This window comes from Mustela nigripes, chromosome 12 (assembly GCF_022355385.1).
Source record: "Mustela nigripes isolate SB6536 chromosome 12, MUSNIG.SB6536, whole genome shotgun sequence".
Classification (NCBI taxonomy): Eukaryota; Metazoa; Chordata; class Mammalia; order Carnivora; family Mustelidae; genus Mustela; species Mustela nigripes.
In genome coordinates, this window is record NC_081568.1 from 102985745 (window position 1) to 103010167 (window position 24423).

Here is a 24423-nt window from a genome sequence, read left to right on the forward strand (position 1 = left end):
GACCAAGACTGCTAGAATTTGCAGGGCAGAAAAACAAACAGGAGGAAACTTCACAGAGATAGTGAGAAGGAGACAGCACACACACTGCAGAGGACAACCACCGAATCTTAGACTAAGCACTGTCATGCACAAGAGAGAAGAAACTACCTGAGTCCAGATTAAAAAAAAAAAAACAAAAACAAAAAAACAAACAAACAAACAAAAAAACACCAAAAACCAAAAAACAAACAAAAAAATAACAACAAAAGAACAAAGAACACCAAAAACAAACACCAGAAAAAGGCAGAACAGATCTCAAAGATCACAAAGAGTTAGGAATAATTCATGTCCCTATCAGGCAGACACAAAATGTCTGATAAATAAATACATGGGTTTTTAAGTAGAATCCTAAGAAGAACATCACTTTAGGAGTGGGATTAAATTAATCTAGACTAAAAATATTTCTGTATTCCCTAATTAAGCTTAAATGCATGCTTTGCAAAATCAAATGATTCCATATAATTTAACCGTATACCACAAGAAAATCAACACAATTTAAAGGAATACAACAAGATCCAACAAATGACAACATAAACTTTATATTTTTAAGAAGCTAATTAAAATTTACTAAGGATATTTAAAAATTAGGAAAATATGAATCATAACCATGAGAAAAATCAATCTATAGAAAAAGACTCAAAATGACAGAAATTATAGAAACAGCAAAGGGACACCTGTTCAGGAGAACATGTGACTCTTGATTTTAGAGTCATGAGTTTGAGCCCCACTTTGGGAACAGTTTAAGTTAAAAAAAAAAAAAAAACAAAAGGCAGCAGGACTTTACAATGACTTGTAAATACGCTCCAAATGCCCAAGAAGGTAGACAAAAATATGACTATGTTGTGGAGAGAATTCCAAGACGTGAAAGTGACCCAATGAAACATCTAGAGATGAAAAGTATAAAAGTTGATACAATAAATACAGTGGAAGAGATTAATGAGTTAGACACAGCAAAAGGAAAAGTCAGTTAACTTGAATATACAGCAAGAGAAACTATCAAAATGAAGCAGAGAGAGAAAAGACTTGGAGGAAAAAAAAAACAAACACAGTAACAGGCACCTGCAGGACAACATCAATTAGTCTATATGTGTACTAGAAGTGCCAGAGGGAGAGATAAGAGAGAAAATATATTTTTGAAAATTTAATGGGTGAAATTTTTCCAAATTTTAAGAAAACCTTAAATCCACAAAATAGAAGATGCTCCACAGACTTGGGAGGATAAACATGGAAAAAAAAAAAAAAAGTCAAGGTATATCACAATCAAGTATAGATCCAGTGCTGGAGAGAAAAATCTTAAAACCAACAAGAGAAAAAAAAGACATATTACACACAATGAAACAGAGATTAACAATGACAGGAATGACAGGAAACTTGCAGGACAGAAAACAAGGAAATATTTTTTAAATCTTAAACAAAAGAGGCTGTAAATGTACAACTGTATATTTTACTAAATATTTTCAAATTATAGGCAAAATAAAGACTTTTTAAAAACAAAAGCTGTAAGAATTCATTACCAGCAAAACAAGAAATGTCCTCTATCCTAAGGAAAATAATATCAAATATAATATTTGGGCCTATACTAAGGAATGAAGAGGGCCACAAATGGTAAACATGTCAGAACGCATGAAAGACTTTGGGGAGCGGGCAGCTCATTTTTAAATCTCTTTAAGAGATGATGAATTTCTGGTAATTTTGGAATAAAATTGTACCAGAACAATTTCCCACAGAAAACTAAAAAAAACTAGACATGTTACCAAAACACTGTGAGCCCTGGTGGTGAAATAGCAGTAGACAGTATATAACTATATACTGGTTAGGAGTGTATGTTCAAAGATGACAAAAAAGAGACCTACCACCAGTGGAATCACCGTAAGATCTGCTTAATTCCTTGAACAACAGTGTGATGACATATATGAAATACTTCCAACTGGGGAAACTTGACTGAGAAAGACAGTCAAGAGCATTTATTAAGGTTCGGTCACATAGGTAACTGTACAACTACATACACTGTCATCACTACATATGAGATCAGTAACTGAAGCTCCAGAAGAGGAAAAGAAAAAGCAGGTGTTTACCATAAATTACAATTTTAGTATACACTATCTGGACAAACTGGTACACCATGGCTCAAGACAACAGATACATCAAATACTTTTATCACACAGAACAGTCCAATAGCTCTGTCTGCCCAAGACAGACAAGGGACTGTCTTAAAAACAGACCTTTCTCATGACTATACAAGCTTTGAGCAACCCATGCTGGTGAGTTAACTATTTCCCAAAGAAGTCTATGCCCAATAAACAATTGAAATTCATAATTTAAAACCTTCCCATGAAACAAACTCAAAGCTCAGATAACTTCACAGTAAGGATAAAATAATACCATATAAGATGAAATAACTCCACACATATTCTTTAAGACAACAAAGGGAAACATATCCCAACTCATTTTATAAAGCTAATATTAACCTGATTATCCTAATATCAAAACAAAATCCAATGAAAGTAAAAAGAAAAAAAAATCCTTCAATAACACAATAATCCTTCAATTCACACAATAGTTGTGAAATTCCTTAACAAAAAGTTAGTTAGCAAATCAAGTCTAACAATATAGACAAAAGATTAACATACCATGAATAAAAAGGTTTAATAAGTGAAAATTAATCCGTCATTGACTTTATCCAAAAAAATAGAAAAAAATATGATAATTTCAACAGTTACAGAAAAAGCACTTGAAAAAAATTCAAAACTCATTCACTATAAAAACTTCCAGCAAACTAGGGATACAAAGAACTCTTCAACATGATTACAGACAGCTTGTTAAAAAAAGAAATAAAGAAAGAAACCTATACCTGATATCATAATCAATGGGAAAAGGCTTAGTGCTTTCCAAATAAGAAGTAAGGCAAGTATAACCATACTCATCACCTCCATTCAATACTGTAACGTAAACTGTACTCAGTATAATATGACAAGAAAAAAAGAATAGAAACTAAAATTAGGGGCGCCTGGGTGGCTCAGTTGTTAAGTGTCTGCCATCAGCTCAGTTCATGATCCCAGGGTTCAGGGATCGAGCCCCACATCCTGCTCCCTGCTCGGCAGGAAGCCTGCTTCTCCCTCTCCCATTCCCCGTGCTTGTGTTCCCTCTCTCACTGAGTCTCTCTCTGTCAAATAAATAAATAAAATCTTTTAAAAAAAAGAAAGAAAATTATAGTTGTACATGATATGATCATTTATGTAACAAAGTCAAAGAAATCTATAAAATAGCTATCAGAACTAAAAAGGGACTTTAACAAGGACACAAGATCAATATACAAAAATCAATTCTGTATGCTAGCAATAACCAATTGGGAAATGAAATTTAAAAGGCTATGTTGTTTAAAATAGTATTCGAGGGGCATCTGGGTGGCTCAGTCTTTTAGGTGTCTGCCTTCAGCTCAGGTCATGCTCCAGGGTCCTGGGATGCTTGTGCTCTTGCTTTCTCTATCTCAAATAAAATCTTTAAAAAAAAAAAAAAAAAGCATTTAAAACTACTAAAAGCTAAATTTAAAGTACGTGCAAAACTTGTATACCAAAAACTACAAGACACTGCAAAAGGTAATTATAGAAGACCACATTCAAGGATTGGAACACAATACAGTAAAGATGGCAATTCTTCCCAACTGACCTATAAATTCAATGCAAACAAGATCAATTCTAACAGGCTTTTGAAGAAACTGACACGCTAATTTTAACACTTACATAAAAAGACAAAGGACCCAAATTAGCCAAAATAAGGTTAAAAAACAAAACAAGACTGGAGTGCTTATACTACCTGACTTCAAGACTATAGTAACCTGGGCAGTGTGGTATGGCAAACAGATCAATGGAACAGAACAGAGTCCAGAAATACACTTGCATCCATAAGATCAAAAATTTTTCACAAGACATGGAAAGATAATTCAAGACAGAAAAGATATAGTTTTCTTTTTAAAAAAAGGAAATAAGATGGGATCAGGAAGGAGACAAACCTTAAGAGACTCTTAATCTCATGAAACAAACTGAGGTTGCGGTGGGTGGGGTTTATTTTAACTTTATTAGAATAATTTATATTATAAGATTTTGAAGAGATGTACTTAAGCCTGATGATTCACACACCTATACCCCAGGGGCAAATAATACATTAGATGTTAATTTAAAAAACGATACTAGTACAACTAAATATCTGGGAGGAAAATGTATCTCGAAATCTCAAATCTTACTTCATATCAGATGCAAACTCTAATTTAAAAACTCTTTGCACAGTGAAAAGTTAATAGAGGAGGCCAGAGACTGCTGTCCTTAGAAAGTCTGCTTACAAAGTTGGGCCTAATGGCATCTAGGAACCTGAATCTCAGGGGTATTCCCACATTCCCTAACTAAGAAGCATGGTTTACATTCCAACAATATGGTTTATGCTCTAACATTTGCTTTCTTTTAGGGAGTCAGGAATTTTGGTACTTGCCAGGCAGTTAACGACTACATGAACAGCCCCCAGTGAAAGACTTGGGCACTGAGTCACTAATGAGCCTTCGTAGTGGACAGCACTTGACACTTTTTGTCACAACTGATGCTGGAGGAATTGTCACTGGGAAAATCAGTTGGAAAGGATCTTAGAAGCTTGCATCTAATTTACTCTGTACTTCTCCCCACGCAACTGTTTCAGGGCCTGATTTTGCTGTGTCTTTGACTATACTAAATCATAGCTATGACTATATTTTGAGTCTTATGAATCCTCCCAGTGAATTATAGAACCTGTGGATCATATACCAGTAACATAGATCACAGACCTAAATAGAACAGCTAAAACCTTAAACTTTAAGAACAATACAGGAAAAATCTTTGACATTAGGTTAGGCAAAGATTTCTCAAACAGATCACACAAAAAAGAAGTATAACTGAAGAGAAAACAGATAAAATGGACGTTATCAAAATCAAATATTTGTTTTTTAAAAGGTATTAAGAAAAGAAAAAGGTAAGCCGCACACCAAGAGAAAATAAATAATAATAAATAACCATCTTCTGACAAAAGACTGGTACCAGAATTTTTACACTTTAATAAAAAAAAAATTAAAAACAGGCTGAAGATTTAAACAGTTTAGAGGAAAGATGACTAATCAATGAATCATGAAAAGATGCTCAACATCACTAAATATAAGAAAATGTAAATAAAGGCACAATGAAATACCATTAAATACTAACCAAAGTGGCTAATGTTAAAAAGAGTCTAAGAAGATCAAGTCTTGGAAGGGATGTGAACCAACTAGAACTCCCATACAATTGATGGTGGGGATGTAAATGGTTCATTTCATTTTCCCCTGGAAAACTCGTACACTATTTTCTAAAAATTAAATATACATTTTCCAGACAATGCAACAGATCTATCCCCAGATAATTAGAAAAGAAAAAAATTTTGAAAAATTAAAATATATCACCACATAGAGCATATTATTCAAGTGTATTTCAACAGGTAAATTTAAAATTGTGAAATATCAGATTACAGCAAAGAAGGAACAAAATGTGAACACATGAAATAGCATAGACAAATTTCAGATTCCTAGGTAAAAGAAGTCAAATGAACAGATACGAAACTGTATAGTTTAATTTATAAGAAATTCTTTTATTTTTTATTTTTTATTTTTTTTTGTAAACATATATTTTTATCCCCAGGGGTACAGGACTGTGAATCACCAGGTTTACATACTTCAAGGCACTCACCAAAGCACATACCCTCCCCAATGTCCATAATCCCACCCCCTTCTCCCAAACCCCCTCCCCCCAGCAACCCTCAGTTTGTTTTGTGATATTAAGAGTCACTTATGGTTTGTCTCCCTCCCAATCCCATCTTGTTTCATTTATTCTTCTCGTACCCACTTAAGCCCCCATGTTGCATCACCACTTCCTCATATCAGGGAGATCATATGATAGTTGTCTTTCTCCGCTTGACTTATTTCGCTAAGCATGATACGTTCTAGTTCCATCCATGTTGTCGCAAATAGCAAGATTTCATTTCTTTTGATGGCTGCATAGTATTCCATTGTGTATATATACCACATCTTCTTGATCCATTCATCTGTTGATGGACATCTAGGTTCTTTCCATAGTTTGGCAATGGTGGACATTGCTGCTATAAACATTCGGGTGCATGTGCCCCTTTGGATCACTATGTTTGTATCTTTAGGGTAAATACCCAATAGTGCAATTGCTGGGTCATAGGGCGGTTCTATTTTCAACATTTTGAGGAACGTCCATGCTGTTTTCCAGAGTGGATGCACCAGCTTGCATTCCCACCAACAGTGTAGGAGGGTTCCCCTTTCTCCGCATTTTCGCCAGCATCTGTCATTTCCTGACTTGTTGATTTTAGCCATTCTGACTGGTGTGAGGTGATATCTCATTGTGGTTTTGATTTGTATTTCCCTGATGCCGAGTGATATGGAGCACTTTTTCATGTGTCTCTTGGCCATCTGGATGTCTTCTTTGCAGAAATGTCTGTTCATGTCCTCTGCCCATTTCTTGATTGGATTATTTGTTCTTTGTGTGTTGAGTTTGCTAAGTTCTTTATAGATTCTGGACACTAGTCCTTTATCTGATATGCCGTTTGCAAATATCTTCTCCCATTCTGTCAGTTGTCTTTTGATTTTGTTAACTGTTTCCTTTGCTGTGCAAAAGCTTTTGATCTTGATGAAATCCCAATAGTTCATTTTTGCCCTTGCTTCCCTTGCCTTTGGCATTGTTCCTAGGAAGATGTTGCTGCGGCTGAGGTCGAAGAGGTTGCTGCCTGTGTTCTCCTCAAGGATTTTGATGGATTCCTTTCGCACATTGAGTTCCTTGATCCATTTTGAGTCTATTTTTGTGTGTGGTGTAAGGAAATGGTCCAATTTCATTTTTCTGCATGTGGCTGTCCAATTTTCCCAACACCATTTATTGAAGAGGCTGTCTTTTTTCCATTGGACATTCTTTCCTGCTTTGTCGAAGATTAGTTGACTGTAGAGTTGAGGGTCTATTTCTGGGCTCTCTATTCTGTTCCACTGATCTATGTGTCTGTTTTTGTGCCAGTACCATGCTGTCTTGATGATGACAGCTTTGTAATAGAGCTTGAAGTCCGGAATTGTGATGCCACCAACGTTGGCTTTCTTTTTCAATATCCCTTTGGCTATTCAAGGTCTTTTCTGGTTCCATATAAATTTTAGAATTATTTGTTCCATTTCTTTGAAAAAGATGGATGGTACTTTGATAGGAATTGCATTAAATGTGTAGATTGCTTTAGGTAGCATAGACATTTTCACAATATTTATTCTTCCAATCCAGGAGCATGGAAATTTTTCCATTTCTTTGTGTCTTCCTCAATTTCTTTCATGAGGACTTTATAGTTTTCTGAGTATAGATTCTGTGTCTCTTTGGTTAGGTTTATTCCTAGGTATCTTATGGTTTTGGGTGCAATTGTAAATGGGATTGACTCCTTAATTTCCCTTTCTTCTGTCTTGCTGTTGGTGTAGAGAAATGCAACTGATTTCTGTGCATTGATTTTATATCCTGACACTTTACTGAATTTCTGTATAAGTTCTAGCAGTTTTGGAGTGGAGTCTTTTGGGTCTTCCATATATAGTATCATATCATCTGCGAAGAGTGATAATTTGACTTCTTCTTTGCCGATTTGGATGCCTTTAATTTCCTTTTGTTGTCTGATTGCTGAGGCTAGGACCTCTAGTACTATGTTGAATAGCAGTGGTGATAATGGACATCCCTGCCGTGTTCCTGACCTTAGCGGAAAAGCTTTCAGTTTTTCTCCATTGAGAATGATATTTGCGGTGGGTTTTTCATAGATGACTTTGATGATATTGAGGTATGTGCCCTCTATCCCTACACTTTGAAGAGTTTTGATCAGGAAGGGATGTTGTACTTTGTCAAATGCTTTTTCAGCATCTATTGAGAGTATCATATGGTTCTTGTTCTTTCTTTTATTGATGTGTTGTATCACATTGACTGATTTGCGGATGTTGAACCAACCTTGCAGCCCTGAAATAAATCCTACTTGGTCGTGCTGAATAATCTTTTTAATGTACTGTTGAATCCTATGGGCTAGTATTTTGTTGAGTATTTTCGCATCTGTGTTCATCAAGGATATTGGTCTATAGCTCTCTTTTTTGGTGGGATCCTTGTCTGGTTTTGGGATCAAGGTGATGCTGGCCTCACAGAATGAGTTTGGAAGTTTTCCTTCCATTTCTATTTTTTGGAACAGTTTCAGGAGAATAGGAATTAGTTCTTTTTTAAATGTTTGGTAGAATTCCCCCGGGAAGCCGTCTGGCCCTGGGCTTTTGTTTGTTTGGAGATTTTTAATGACTGTTTCAATCTCCTTACTGGTTATGGGTCTGTTCAGGCGTTCTATTTCTTCCTGGTTCAGTTGTAGTAGTTTATATGTTTCTAGGAATGCATCCATTTCTTGCAGATTGTCAAATTTATTGCCGTAGAGTTGCTCATAGTATGTTCTTATAATAGTTTGTATTTCTTTGGTGTTAGTTGTGATCTCTCCTCTTTCATTCATGATTTTATTTATTTGGGTCCTTTCTGTTTTCTTTTTGATAAGTCGGGCCAGGGGTTTATCAATTTTATTAATTCTTTCAAAGAACCAGCTCCTACTTTCGTTGATTTGTTCTATTGTTTTTTTGGTTTCTATTTCATTGATTTCTGCTCTGATCTTTATTATTTCTCTTCTCCTGCTGGGCTTAGGGTTTCTTTCTTGTTCTTTCTCCAGCTCCTTTACGTGTAGGGTTAGGTTGTGTACCTGAGACCTTTCTTGTTTCTTGAGAAAGGCTTGTACCGCTATATAATTTCCTCTCAGGACTGCCTTTGTTGTGTCCCACAGATTTTGAACTGTTGTATTTTCATTATCATTTGTTTCCATGATTTTTTTCAATTCTTCTTTAATTTCCCGGTTGACCCATTCATTCTTTAGAAGGATACTGTTTAGTCTCCATGTATTTGGGTTCTTTCCAAACTTCCTTTTGTGGTTGAGTTCTAGCTTTAGAGCATTGTGGTCTGAAAATATGCAGGGAATGATCCCAATCTTTTGATACCGGTTGAGTCCTGATTTAGGACTGAGGATGTGATCTATTCTGGAGAATGTTCCATGTGCACTAGAGAAGAATGTGTATTCTGTTGCTTTGGGATGAAATGTTCTGAATATATCTGTGATGTCCATCTGGTCCAGTGTGTCGTTTAAGGCCTTTATTTCCTTGCTGATCTTTTGCTTGGATGATCTGTCCATTTCAGTGAGGGGAGTGTTAAAGTCACCTACTATTATTGTATTATTGTTGATGTGTTTCTTTGATTTTGTTATTAATTGGTTTATATAGTTGGCTGCTCCCACGTTGGGGGCATAGATATTTAAAATTGTTAAATCTTCTTGTTGGACAGACCCTTTGAGTATGATATAGTGTCCTTCCTCATCTCTTATTATAGTCTTTGGCTTAAAATCTAATTGATCTGATATAAGGATTGCCACTCCTGCTTTCTTCTGATGTCCATTAGCATGGTAAATTCTTTTCCACCCCCTCACTTTAAATCTGGAGGTGTCTTCGGGCTTAAAATGAGTTTCTTGGAGGCAACATATAGATGGGTTTTGTTTTTTTATCCATTCTGATACTCTGTGTCTTTTGACAGGGGCATTTAGCCCATTAACATTCAGGGTAACTATTGAGAGATATGAATTTAGGGCCATTGTATTGCCTGTAAGGTGACTGTTACTGTATATGGTCTCTGTTCCTTTCTGATCTACCACTAGTAGGCTCTCTCTTTGCTTAGAGGACCCCTTTCAAGATTTCCTGTAGAGCTGGTTTGGTGTTTGCAAATTCTTTCAGTTTTTGTTTGTCCTGGAAGCTTTTAATCTATCCTTCTATTTTCAATGATAGCCTAACTGGATATAGTATTCTTGGCTGCATGTTTTTCTCGTTTAGTGCTCTGAAAATATCATGCCAGCTCTTTCTGGCCTGCCAGGTCTCTGTGGATAAGTCAGCTGCCAATCTAATATTTTTACCATTGTATGTTACAGACTTCTTTTCCCGGGCTGCTTTCAGGATTTTCTCTTTGTCACTGAGACTTGTAAATTTTACTATTAGGTGACGGGGTGTGGGCCTATTCTTATTGATTTTGAGGGGCGTTCTCTGAACCTCCTGAATTTTGATGCTCGTTCCCTTTGCCATATTGGGGAAATTCTCCCCAATAATTCTCTCCAGTATACCTTCTGCTCCCCTCTCTCTTTCTTCTTCTTCTGGAATCCCAATTATTCTAATGTTGTTTCGTCTAATGGTGTCACTTATCTCTTGAATTCTCCCCTCGTGGTGCAGTAGCTGTTTGTCCCTCTTTTGCTCAGCTTCTTTATTCTCTGTCATTTGGTCTTCTATAACACTAATTCTTTCTTCTGCCTCATTTATCCTAGCAGTGAGAGCCTCCATTTTTGATTGCACCTCATTAATAGCTTTTTTTATTTCAACTTGGTTAGATTGTAGTTCTTTTATTTCTCCAGAAAGGGCTTTTATATCTCTCGAGAGGGTTTCTCTAATATCTTCCATGCCTTTTTCGAGCCCGGCTAGAACCTTGAGAATTGTCATTCTGAACTCTAGATCTGACATATTACCGATGTCTGTATTGATTAGGTCCCTAGCCTTCGGTACTGCCTCTTGTTCTTTTTTTTTGTGTTGAATTTTTCAGTCTTGTCATTTTGTCCAGAGAAGAGTATATGAAGGGGCAAGTAAAATACTAAAAGGGTGGCAACAACCCCAGGAAAATATGCTTTAACCAAATTAGAAGAGATCCAAAATCGTGATGGGGGAGAAAGGGGATAAAAAGAGGTTCAAAAAGGAAGAAAGAAAAAAAAAAAGAAAAGAATTTAAAAAAAAGAAAACACCTAAGAAAAATATAAAAAAGAAAAAATATATATATTAGATAAACTAGTAAAAAATCGTTAAAAAAGAAAAAGGTAACAGTTAAAAAAAAATTTTACCCGAAGGCGAGAAAAAAAAAACAAAAAATGAAAAAGAAAAAAATTAAATGAACTGCAAGACTAAAAAAAATCACAGGGAAAAAGCCATGAGTTCCGTGCTTGGCTTTCTCCTCCTCTGGAATTCTGCTGCTCTCCTTGGTATTGAAACCGCACCCCTTGGTAGGTGAACTTGGTCTCGGCTGGATTTCTTGTTGATCTTCCGGGGGAGGGTCCTGTTGTAGTGATTCTCAAGTGTCTGCCCCAGGCGGAATTACACCGCCCTTACCCAGGGCTGGGGTGAGTAATCTGCTCGGGTTTGCTTTCAGGAGCTTTTGTTCCCTGAGCGCTTTCCGTAGAGTTCCGGAGGATGGGAATACAAATGGCGGCCTCCTGGTCTCCGCCCGGTGGAGCCCAGAGCCCAGGGCCGCACTCCTCAGTGCGCCCTCAGAGAACAGCGCCCAGTTACTCCCGTCTGCCTGACCTCCGGCCGCGCTCCGAGCTCACCGAGCCTGCGACCGGTTCAAGGTCACCCTGAGCTGCGAGCTTATTACTGTCGGCTCTGTCTCTGTAGCCGGCTTTCCCGTTCCAATACCCGCAAGCTCTGCGACACTCAGACACCCCCAATCCTTCTGTGACCCTGCGGGACCTGAGGCCACGCTGACCCCGTGTGGGCTTTGCCCCGGGTAGCCTCTGGAGCGATGTCCCTCAGCGGAACAGACTTTTAAAAGTCCTGATTTTGTGCGCGGTTGCTCCGCGCTTGCCGGGAGCTGGCCCCTCCCCCCGGGGTCTATCTTCCCGTCGCTTTGGATTCACTTCTCCGCCGGTCCTACCTTTCAGAAAGTGGTTGTTTTTCTGTTTCCGGAATTGCTGTTCTTCTTCTCTTCGATCTGCCGATGGATTTTCAGGTGTTTGCAATCTTTAGATAAGCTATCTAGATGATCTCCGGCTAGCTGAAGTAGTCTCAGCCTGCTACTTCTCCGCCATCTTGACTCCTCCCTTCAATTTATAAGAAATTCTAAAAATTACAATTCTCTACTGACAGAAAGCAAATCAGTAGTTCCATGGAGACTTAAAGTGGATCACAGCCCCGTATATAAAAGCTACATCTACAAAACTCTTAGGAAAAAGACAAGTATAAATCTTCGGTCCTTGAAGTTAAGCATCTGGATTAACTCAAAACGGATCATAGCACTATATATAAGCTGAATCTATAAAACTCTTGGGAAAAAGACAAGTATAAATCTTCATGGCTTTGGAGTAAGCATCCATTTCTTAAATATGACACGTAAAGCATTAACAAAAAAAAAACAGATGAACTGGAATTCATCAAAATTGAAAATGTCTACACTTAGAAGGATTCCATCAAGAAAATGAAAAGACAAACCATAGAATGAAAGAAAATATTTGCAAATTATATATCAGATAAGAGTCTACTATTTTGAATATATAAAGAACTCCAACAATAAACAACAGAAAGACAATCCAATTACAAGATGGTAAAAGGACTGGAATAGACATTTTTCCAAAGACTGTAGAACTGGCCAATAGATGCTCAATAGTTTTTTTCTTAGACAAATGCAAACTGAAAACTGCAAAAGCAGCCATGAGATTCCACTCCATACCATCTAGGAGAGCTATACTCTAAAAGAAAGTATTTTTTTCCAATCAAGAAAAGTAAGCATCATTGAGCATGTAGAGAAAATTATAACACATACATTGTTGATAGAAATGTAAAGTGATACAGCTGCTGTGGAAGAGTTTGGCAGGTCCTCAAGAAAACATTCAGTAACCATAAAACCTAGCAATATCACTGCAAGGGATACATAAGAGAGAAATGAACACACTGGTTCACACACAAACTTGTACAAAGTATTTATAGTAGTGTTATTCATGAGAGCTGAAGAGTGGAAACAACCCAAGTGTCACTGATGGATGAATATACAAAGCTCAGTACATCCATATGATGGATTATTATTCAGCAATAAAGAGGAATGAGGTACTGATGCACACTACAAAATGAATGGACTTGGAAAACATTCTAAGTGAAAGAAGCCAGACAAAAATGTCACATATTATATGACTTCACCTATATGAAATGCCCAAAATAGGCAAATCCATAGACAGAAAGGAGATTTAATGGTTGCATAGGGCTGGGGACATAAGGAGTAACCACTAATGAGAGCAGGATTATTTTTTGAAGTGACAAAATATAGAAGGAAGTAGATGGTGGTGATGGTTGCACAATTCTGTAAATACACTATAAATCACTCAAAGCATACTTTAAAAGTTATAGCATGTTAACTGTATTTCAACAATCTTAAAAAGATGACTGACTACAGCAAAAATAACAATCATAGGGGCGCCTGAGTAGCTCAATGGGTTAAAGCCTCTGCCTTCGGCTCAGGTCATGATCCCAGGGTCCTGGGATCAAGCCCCACATCGGGCTCTCGGGAGCCTGCTTCCTCCTCTCTCTTCCTGCCTCTCTGCCTACTTGTGATCTCTGTCAAATAAATAAAATAAAAAATCTTAAAAAAAAAATAACAATCATATATTTTTAGGAAGTTTTAACATATTTAAAAGTAAAATGCATGATAACCTGGGAAAAGATGGGAAGGGGAAAAGGAAGTTCACTGTCATAAGATTTCAAAGTATATGTGAAGTCTTATAATGTTACTTGAAAGTAGATAGTGATAACTTAAAGATGTATATTATAAATTCTAGTGGTAGACTCCAGTAAGAGAAAGACGGACACTGTATACCCTAGGGCAAGCACCTACTAAATAAGTAAAACAGAGATACAGCTTTAATAGTAATATCAATATTTGATTATGGAAAAACTCCCTTATATTCTTAATTTCTACTTCTTATACTCCACCTATTTCCACCTAAAGCATCTGCCCTGATGTCACTAAGTCCTTGAAGATATTCTCCAGTGGAGATTGCCCCTTCCGTCAAACTTTCCAGACTCAAAAACAGAGCCTAGCACATTCCCCACAGTTGATATTCAGTTGTAAGCAATGGGCAAAGAGGAAGCATGTGTGCTGGCATTTTCATTCTCATGTGCATATCACTACTTTCTACTGAGTAAACATATCCTCCAGATCATCACTACCATATCAGTTGACAGTGAGATGCATGACAGACATGGTCATTCAATCCTCTTCCTTACTACCTTGTATTCTTTTAAAAACAAGCCATTTGCTCAGATCAATCTCTTATCCCTGTCATGGAACTCTTCATCCTACTCATCCTACTCAACAGTTTCTACTCAATGGGCACTTATTTTTCTTTTGTACTCTATCAAAAGTTATTAGTCCATCTGACCCAACGTTACCTTGGCCTCAAAGTTCTTTGAATTCCTGTTTCAAACACTACTTACAAACCCACACAGAGACAAGTAACTGAAGGCTCACAACGCATCCTGCCTCTGCCCTCCTCCTGCTGTACAGAGTCAGGGTATACCAGAGCTAAAATGTTTCAAAAAGAACATTACATTTGGAATGATAATGATAATGGAAAATAATAACTTGGGTTTCAAACATTGCCCTTCTCTGCCTGAATTTAGGTCCATTTCATGCAGTATGTGCGATCTTGAATTTAAGTGCCTAGGGCAGAATTTCAAGTAAACTGGTTTCTAAGATTACACAATAAACTGCTATCATTCACCAAGGTGAATTAATCTCAATTTACTTTTCAGATTCTCCATCCAAAAAATCCAAATACTGCTTATTTATTTATTTATTTAAGATTATGGACATTTAAATTATAACCAAAAAAATCTAGTGATACATAAGGATCTTATGCTGCATTTCTAAGTAACTGAAAAGTATGATTCTTTTACAACAAAAGGAATCATGAAAACTATGAAACAAAATAGCACTCAAGGGGCACCTGGGTGGCTCAGCCTGTTAAGTGGTTGAACATGACTCTTGGTTTTGATGGGGTGATTATCTCGAGATTGTGGGGTCAGGCTACACACTCACACAGAGTCTGCTTAAGATTCTTTCCCCTCCTCCCTCTCTCTCTCTCCCTCCCCCGCTGCACTTACCAACCCCACCCCCACTGGCTCAGCAAACACTCACTCTCTCTCTCTCTCAAATAAATGAATAGAATATTAAAAAAAAAAAAGTACCTCAATATTTTTACTGGCCACATTCTTCACAACAGCAGGAAATAGTTCAGATGCATTTTTCCCTTTTGCAATCATCTGAAGAATAAAAGTAGAGTATTAGAGCTGAAACCTTTTTTAGATTAGTCATGTGAAAATAAAACATAAATTCTACATACATTAAATATTTAGAAAATGGAATCAGCAAATAAGCTATGGAATTAATAAGTTGAAGTCTTTTTGAGTTCTCTTACTACTCATCTAAATGCCTGCATCAAGAACCAATGACTTCTGTAACAATATAAATATACAAATACATAGACACTTTAAAGAAGAAATACATAGTAGTTTAAGACATATAATAAAATATTTACAGTAGTTTTCTCTGGCTAATGAGGGTATAAATACTTTTTAAATATTTATGCTATTCTTTATTTCCCAGGTTCTTATATTAAAATTATACTACATTTGCAATGGAAGCGGGGGTGAGGGTGGAATAAATGTTATTTTAAACAAGCTATTTCTCCCCTGGCTTTCTTTTCACGGGTCCCCCTACTTCCCCAACCACTACTTTCAAAGTTCCCTTCACCAAGTCCTCTTCTCTGCCCACTAAAATTCTGGGCATCACCATCTTTTCAGGCTATACTAATCTACAATCTCTAAAACTACTAACATTTCATTCACCTTCTGGACTTAACTTTCACACACTATGGGGATCAATTTCCCAAACTCTAGCCCTAACTCTGAGCCCTAGCTCCACTTCTATAACTGGACATCATTAGATATCTCTTTCATCTCAAACTTGCTGTCTAAAACCAAACTTATTTTTCATTGATAAAATGACATTCATGCTATAACTTCCTATTTCCACCAATTTTCCCAGATACCAGAAACCAAAGAATTATCTTGGGCTCTTTCAAATCTACAAAATAATTAGGTCTCATTGTGATTTTTTTATACAATCACATTAATCCTTTCTCACTCTTACTATCCTAAAATACTTCACTATCATCTCAGAAAGGACTTTTTCTAACAGTCTCCTGTTCCTGTCCAAATTTACATCACTGATAGTTTCACAAGCTTAAAACACTACTATAAAAGTCAGCCACTTGGAAAGATTTCAAAAGCCCCTGACTGCCTAAGAATCTAAACTGTTGGGCACCTGGGTGGCTCAGTCAGTTAAGCCTCTGCCTTCAGCCCAGGTCATGATTTCAGGGTCCCGGCATCAAGTCCTGCACTGAGCTCTCTGCTCTGCTTCTCATTCTCCCTCTACCCCTCCCCCTGTTCATGCCCTCTTTCTCTCAAATAAATAAAAATCTTAAAAAAAAAAATCCAAACCATGTAACTTAATATTAAATGCCCTCAAAGTTTGCAATATCCCTTTTAAGCACATAAATCATTATTGTTCTACACAAATGCTTTTGACAAATAAAAATGTACCACTACCAGAACACTCTCTGGCTTCTCTATGCCTTTACTCATGTCACAACCCCAACTCAATTCTTTTTACTCTTCACATTCCTCCCAAATTCTAATCACACTCCCTTCCTGAGTCATCTCCTAATACCTGGCCTACCATGTCATCTAATTCTAATTTCCTCTAGAATTTTCTTAATTCACATTTTCCATTTGGAAGTTTCTATGTGCTACGTTTTATTTCTATTAATTTAGTGGTATGTCTACCTATATCCCCATTTCCTATACTCTCATTCCCAGAATATCTTTATATCTATTAATAGTCAAGACTTTGATAGCTACAAAATAAAGTTTAAACTATAGGATAATTTCCTGGAAAAAGATTCTTTTTTTGTTATACACTATATCTAGGAAACTACCAAAAATTATGGAAACTATTAGTTTTATAAATTTATGACACATTTTAAAATATACTATCTGATATTTTGAACATTATAATCCCAGCTAGCAATTTCCCAATAAGACCTTTCTACAGGATAGCTTAAAAATACTTTAATACAAGCTAGTCTTTTTATATTCTATTTCCTTACCTGTCATATTATGGTTTGAGTATTTTGGGTTCTCTAAAAGATTTTATTTGTTTGAGAGAGAGAGAAAGAGAACGCAAGTGGGGGGAAGGGCAAACAGAGAGGAAGAGGAGAAGCAGATCCCCCCAGAGCAGGGAGCCCGAAGAAGGGGGATGACAACCTGAGGCAAAGGCAGACATTTAACTAAATGAGCCACCCAGGTACTCTCACTTAAGTATTTTGTAAATCTGCTGAGTAGTATAGAAAGTTCACAAAATACTGCAGCTAAAACATCTTTGAATGATTTTTACACCCCCCTCAATTCCCTCATCTATAAAATAAGGAGAGAGGGACCAAATGTTCTCTGGGGCCCATTGTTTCAATTATTCAATGACTACCTGAAGTCAGAGATCCTATCCTAAGGATTCCCCAAATGCTCTACAGAACACTCACTATTCAAAAAAATGTTAACAGATGACAGAAGAAAAAAATCCTATAGTCAAATTAATTTAACAATATTTGCTGGGAGAGCACTACATGCCAAGGACTACTGCCTTGATGATACAACTGTGAACAGTACACAATCCTTGCCCATTAGAGCTTACTTTCTAATGGGGGTGAGGGACAATAAATAAATTTAATATGTGAGATGGTAAAAGAGAGTACTGGGGGGGAAAAAAAAGAACTGTATGAGAAATGGAAAGTGCTAGGGAAGAGATGGGAGCTGCCCTCTTATTTTGTTTAGTATTTTGCTAGTATATATTTCCTATCCTTATATTTTTAATCTGCATCTTTGTATTAAAAGTGGGTTTCTGAAAGAAGGGGCAAGATGGTGGAGGAGTAGGGGAACCTATTTCAATCAGTCCGCTGAATTCCCTGGATAACTACCAGAGCACTCTGAATATTCATGAAATCAGACTGAGATGTAAGCTTACACATTTCTGGATCTCTATGGGGGCAGAGTTATCATTAGCCGAAAGGTACAAAGGACGAAGTTGGGATCACACAGAAGGATATCGGAGGATAAACAGATGGGGGAGGGAGCCACCAGAAGCAAGCCATTGCTTACCCAATACAAAAGTGCCCTGTACTTGGGGACCAGTGATAGCTTGGGGGTCGGTGGCTGCAAGATGGGAAAGGACTGATAACAGCACTCAAACAGAAAAAAGGGTTTTAAGGGACAACTGCTGGGACCTGGCAGCAAGAGGCATGCAGCGCATAAGCTCAAGGTCCCAGGACCATCGGCAGGACCTGGAGCAGAATCGGGTCAGTGGTCCCAGAACGGCAGCCGCGAGGACCGGGCTCACCCAGACCAGTATCACTTGCAGTTTTGGTGTCATGGAGTTACAGAAATAAGCAAGGGGCCTTGGCTGACCACTGAGATGGTCGCTGGCGGTGCGCATCACCTTTGGGAGGCTACAGTATTCGACGGAGTTTGCAGAGGGGGAGTCTGTGTGTTCTGGACCATTCAGAGAAGAGCAGGCTGTGTCTTCTCTCTGAGGCAGAGGCTCTGACCCTCTGAAAAGGCCCAAAAAGCCACCAGAGAACAAGAGCCTGAAAAACCAGTTTCCAAGCTGAAAAGGGGAAACAAGCACAAAACATCCATTGGGTCCCCATAAAACTATAAAATCCCATCACCAGGCAAACAGTATATTAAGCTCCTGGTATTGCCTCACAGCCTGTATATTTCTTAGATACTTTTCCCTCCCTCTCTTTTTTTAAATTCTTTCACATGATTCTTGTTTATTTTTTTACCTACTTACCATTTCAAATAGGTATTTAATACAACATATTCCATAGTAACTTTTTAACTTCCTAACTTGAACTTTTTCATACATATACTTTTTCTTTTTCCTTTTTTAAAAATATATAGATATAAGCTTTAATGTAGTCCCTTTTTTCCCTCTTCAATACTACCTTTATATATAGAGCAGTTTTAATTTCACTATACCTCTGGAAAGCTGAGTTCTCTAACAAAGATAACAAGATAGTCCCAGGAAGAACTGAAATACCTTTCCTCCCCAACATCAAAGAATTACAACCACCTTCCCATCACCACCCTCTTTTTATTTTGGGGTTTTTGTGGGGGATTTTCTTCTTCTTTTATCGGTCTTTTTGTTTGTTTTCGTACTTTATAAATCTTACTCTTGGGGCTCATTTTGGCTGGGTTTTTGTTTTTTGGCAGTGACTTCCGATTGCTCTGAAACTTCCCAGGGTGCACCCTGCCTAGGTAGTGGTTGATATTTTCAGCTACACATCCCCTCAACCACAACTCAACAGAATGACAAGGAGGAAAAATTCCCAACAAAGAAAAAACCCAGAGACAATGGCCTCTCCAGCAGATCTAATGGATATAGATTGACACAAGATGTCAAAAATAGACTTCAGGGTAGTAGCTATGAAGACAATAGTCAGGCTACAGGAAAATATTAATGGCAACATAGATTCATTAAGAGCAGAAGTGGGAGCACATCGGGCAGAGCTTAAAAATACTATCATTTTTGTATGGCATCGTAAGATCCAATCTAATCTAGATACTCTAACAGTTATGGGAAATGAGGCAGAAGAACGAATTAGTGACCCTGAAGACAAACTGAGAGAAAAGAAGGAACAGGAGGAGACCTGGAACAAATAGCTTAAAATCCATGAAAACAGAATTAGAGAAATAAATGATGCCATGAAACATTCCAATGTAGAACTATCAGGATCCCTGAGGGGGTGGAGAGAGAGAGGACCAGAAGATATATTTGAGCAAATTGTAGCTGAGAACTTCCCTAATCTGGGGAAGAAACAAGTAATCGTGTCCTAGAGGCAGAAAGGACACCCCTCAACATCGATGAGGGCAGATCAACCCCTAGGCATGTAATAGTAAAACTCACAAATTTTAGAACCAAGAAAAGCATTTTAAGGGCAGTTGGGGGAAGAGATTCCTTATGAACAGAGGAAGGAACATCAGAATAATGTCAGATCTGTCCACAGAGACTTGAAAAGGGCTGGCAAGACATATTCAGGGTACTAAATGAGAAGAATATGCAGCCAAGAATTCTTTATCTGGTAAGGCTGTCATTCAGAATTGATAAGAGGTAAGAAGCTTCCAGGACAGAGACTGAAAGAATATGTGACCACTAAGCTAGCCTTACAAGAAATATTAAGGGGAGGGCTCTACAGAAGGAGAAAGATCCCAACAGATATACCGAACAGAGACATACAGAGACCATCCATAGAAATAAGGACTTCACATGCAACATGATGACAATAAAATCTTATCTGTCAACAATCACTCTCAATATGAATGGCCTAAATGCTCCCATAAAATGGCAGAGGGTTGTAGACTGGATAAGACAGGAGCCATCTGAATGCTGTCTACAAGAGACTCATTTTGAACCTAAAGATACATCCAGACTGAAAGTGAAGGGATGGAGAACTATCTTTCATGCCAACAGACCTCAAAAGAAAGCTGGTGTAACAACTCTTATATCAGACAAATTAGATTTTAGAAAAGACTGTGGTTAGAGATACAGAAGGACACTGTATCATTCTTAAAGGGTCTATGCAACAAGAAGATCTAACAATTGTAAATATCTATGAACCCTACACAGGAGCAGCCAACTATATAAGCCAACTGTTAACCAAAGAAAGAGACCTATTGATAATAATACATTAATTGCAGGAAACCTTAACACTCCACTCTTAGCAACAAACAGATCAACTAAGCAGAAAATCAACAAAGAAAAAAGAGCTTTGAATGATACACTGGACCAGATGGACCTCATAGATATATACAGAACTTTCCACTCTAAAACAACAGAACACTCAATCTTTTCAAGTGTGCAGGGAACATTCTCCAGAATAGACCACATATTGAGTCACAAATCAGGTCTCAACTGATACCAAAAGACTGAGATTATTCTTTGCATATTCTCAGACCACAATGCTGTGAAACTGGAATTCAATCACAAGAAAAAGTTTGGAAGGAATTCAAACACTTGGAAGCTAAAGACCATCCTGCTTAAGAATGTTGGGGTCAACCATGAAATCAAAGAACTTAATCAATTCATGGAAACCAATGATAACGAAGACACATTGATCCAAAAACCTATGGGATATGGCAAAAGCGGTCCTAAGGGGGAAAAACATAGCCATCCAAGCCTCACTCAAAAAAAAAAAAAAAAGAAAAGAAAAACAGAGAAATCCCAAATATACAAACTATCTTTACACCTTAAAGATCTGGAGAATCAACAAATTATACCTAACCCACACAAAAGAAGGGAAATAATTAAGACTAGAGCAGAGATCAATTAATGAGAAACCAGAAATACAGTAGAACACATTAATGAAACTAGAAGCTGGTTCTTTGAAAGAATTAATAAGATCGATACAGATTGATAAGACTGATAGTTTTAGCTCTTTCATTTATATTTTTATTTTTTTTTTTTTTTATATTAAAATATATATATATATATATATATATATATATATATATATGTATATACATAGACATATATGTGTGAGGCATATATGAGGCATATATGAGGCAAAATGAGGCAGAGGTCTAAATTCATTTTCTTGCAAGTGTATATCCAGATTTCTAAATTGTTAAGGACTATCCTTTCACCACTGAATGGTCTCTCACCCTTGATAAACATCATTTGATCATATTATGTAAGGGTTTATTTCTGCAAGCTCTATCAGGTCTGTCTTTGTCATATTACCACACTGTTTTGATTACTGTAGCTTTTTTTTTAAAGATTTTATTTATTTAACAGAGAGAGATCACAAGTAGGCAAAGAGACAGGCAGAGAGAGAGAGGAAGAAGCAGGCTCCCTGCTGAGCAGAGAGCCTGATGCGGGGCTCGATCCCAGGACCCTGGGATCATGACCTGAGCCGAAGGCAGAGGCTTTAACCCACTAAGCCACCCAGGTGCCCCTGATTATTGTAGCTTTGAATTAAGTTTTCAAATCAGGAAGTGTGAAACTTATAAATTTTTCAAGAATGTTTTGGCTATTCAGGATCAGTATGAATTTAAGGATAGATTATTCTGGTTTTGCAAATAAAATCACTGGGCATTTGAAGGGAATTACACTGAATACATATTCACTTTGACACTAACATCTTAAAAATACCAAGACTTCCAATCCATGAACAGAGGATATTTTTCCATTTATTTATATTTTCTCTAATTTCTTTCAGCAATGTTTAATAATTTTCAAGGAATGAGTCTTTTGCCCCCTTGGTAAGTTTATTCCCAAGTATTTTATTCTTTTTGAAGCTACTGTAAATGGGACTATTTCCTTAATTTCCTTCTCGGACTGTTCATTGTTAGTGTATAGATGCAACTAATTCTTATGTATTGACTTTTTTATGCTGCAACTTGGCTAAATTCATTTATTTTTAAAGTTTATGGTAAAATATTTATTTTTCTAAATAGGAAATCATGTTGTCTGTGAACAAAGAAATTTTAGTTCACTTTTTAGTTCCTTGGCTATTTGGATGACTTTTATTTCTTCTTTTTGCCTAACTGCTCTGCTAAAACTTCCAATATTATATTCAAAAGAAAAGACAAAAGCAAACAACCTTGTCTTTATTGAAGAAAAAAAGCTTTCAGTCTTTCATCACTAACTATGATGGCAGCTGTTGTTTTTCATATATGGCCTGTAGCATTATGTTGGGTCAGTTCCCTTCTAGTCCTTGTCTGTTGAGTGTTTTATCATGAAAGATTATTAAATTTTGTCAAATTCTGTTTCTCTATCAATTGAGATGATCATGTGATTTTTTACCCCTTCATTCTGTTAATGCGGTGCATTACAACAACAGACTTTCATATGCTGTTCATGTTCTTCTATAAATAATAATAATCTAGATCCAAAAAGCCACATGAATTCTTTAAAGTCAAGAAGAAAAACAGGAGAAATTGCGCTTTTCTAAATTTTATGGTTTATTTTTAAAAGTTCAACAGTTTTAATGTATAAATACTGGCTAATTTAAAAGGAAAGAAGGAAGGAACAGAAGGGGGAAGGGAAGGGAAAGAAAGGAAAAGGGGAAGGCAAGGGGAGGGAGAAGCAAGAAAGATAGATCTTTCCCAAAGGCAACTCTTAAAAATCAGCATTCAAGAATAAATGAAGAAATAGAAAAAGAACTAGTCCCTGATTTACATCCCAGAAAGTAACAATGGAGTAAAAATTGAAAGAAAACTCACTAAGATGTATTACTACTACTTATAGAACTGGTGTTGATGACTAACAACATGGCAGAAGAATCTTGACCCTTTACGCAATTTCCAACCCCAAAACAACAAAAAGATGCCAGCATCAACCACAAGATGAATCCTTGAAGTATACACACAACTGAAACATTTTTGTTAAAGGAATGAAGAGTGGAATTAGCAATGCTCAGAAAGGTTTAGACTAGTATGTTTATTATACATTAACTGGAGACAGTAAAGATTATACATTAGTTTCTTCTTCTTATATGGATTTTCTCATTTTTCCAACAATAATAATGTAGCATTTATCTTTGGCTTAAGATCTTTTTTTTTTAAGATTTTATTTATTTATCATAGAGAGAGCACAAGCAGGTCAAGTGGCAGGCTCCCTGCTGGACAAGGAGCCCGATGTGGGACTCAATCCCAAAACCCTTGGATCATGACCTGAGCCAAAGGCAGCAGCTTAACCGACTAAGCCACCCAGGCGCCCCATGGCTTAAGATCTTTTAAAAATATATTTAGAGGGCACCTGGGTGGCTCAGTGGGTTGAGCTGCTGCCTTCAGCTCGAGTCATGATCTCAGGGTCCTGGGATCAAGTCCCGCATCAGGCTCTCTGCTCAGCAGGGAGCCTGCTTCCCCCCACTCTCTCTCTGCCTGTCTCTCTGCCTACTTGTGACCCCTCTCTCTGTCAAATAAATAAATCTTTAAAAAAAATATATTTACAAAAACACCTAAAACTCTGAAACTACTTTTAATTTTTTTAGGATCAGTAATATCCAACCAAATACTCTGGAACATGTATGACTATGAAATAAGATAAAACAATAACTACAGGAATTTTAAGACTCTCATCAAAGAAAGGTTCAGATTTGCTCGTTATCCTATAACTACAAAGCCAAGTAAACTAATCTGAGGAAGACCTTCAAGTTCTAATGCTTGCTAAAAGAAAATACATCAAAGATTCAATACACTGGGGATTTCAACACAAATATTCCATTCCTCCAAGGACTCCAGATTGTCAACTCATCAGTATTTTAGCTACAAAATCTTATTACTAATTCACTGTCTGAAACAACACATTTCGAATTCTCCTTGGT

At 37.0% G+C, this 24423-nt stretch overlaps 1 protein-coding gene across 4 annotated transcripts in view; it reads right to left on the bottom strand.

The window, feature by feature from the left end:
• The window catches only part of AP3B1 (adaptor related protein complex 3 subunit beta 1), a 284409-nt gene that overhangs the window by 222434 nt on the left and 37552 nt on the right, over positions 1-24423 (bottom strand). For all 4 annotated transcript variants that reach the window (XM_059418118.1, XM_059418119.1, XM_059418117.1 and 1 more), the window contains one exon: positions 15167-15241. In XM_059418118.1, the coding sequence (XP_059274101.1) occupies positions 15167-15241 (75 nt within the window). The remainder of the gene's footprint in view (positions 1-15166; positions 15242-24423) is intronic.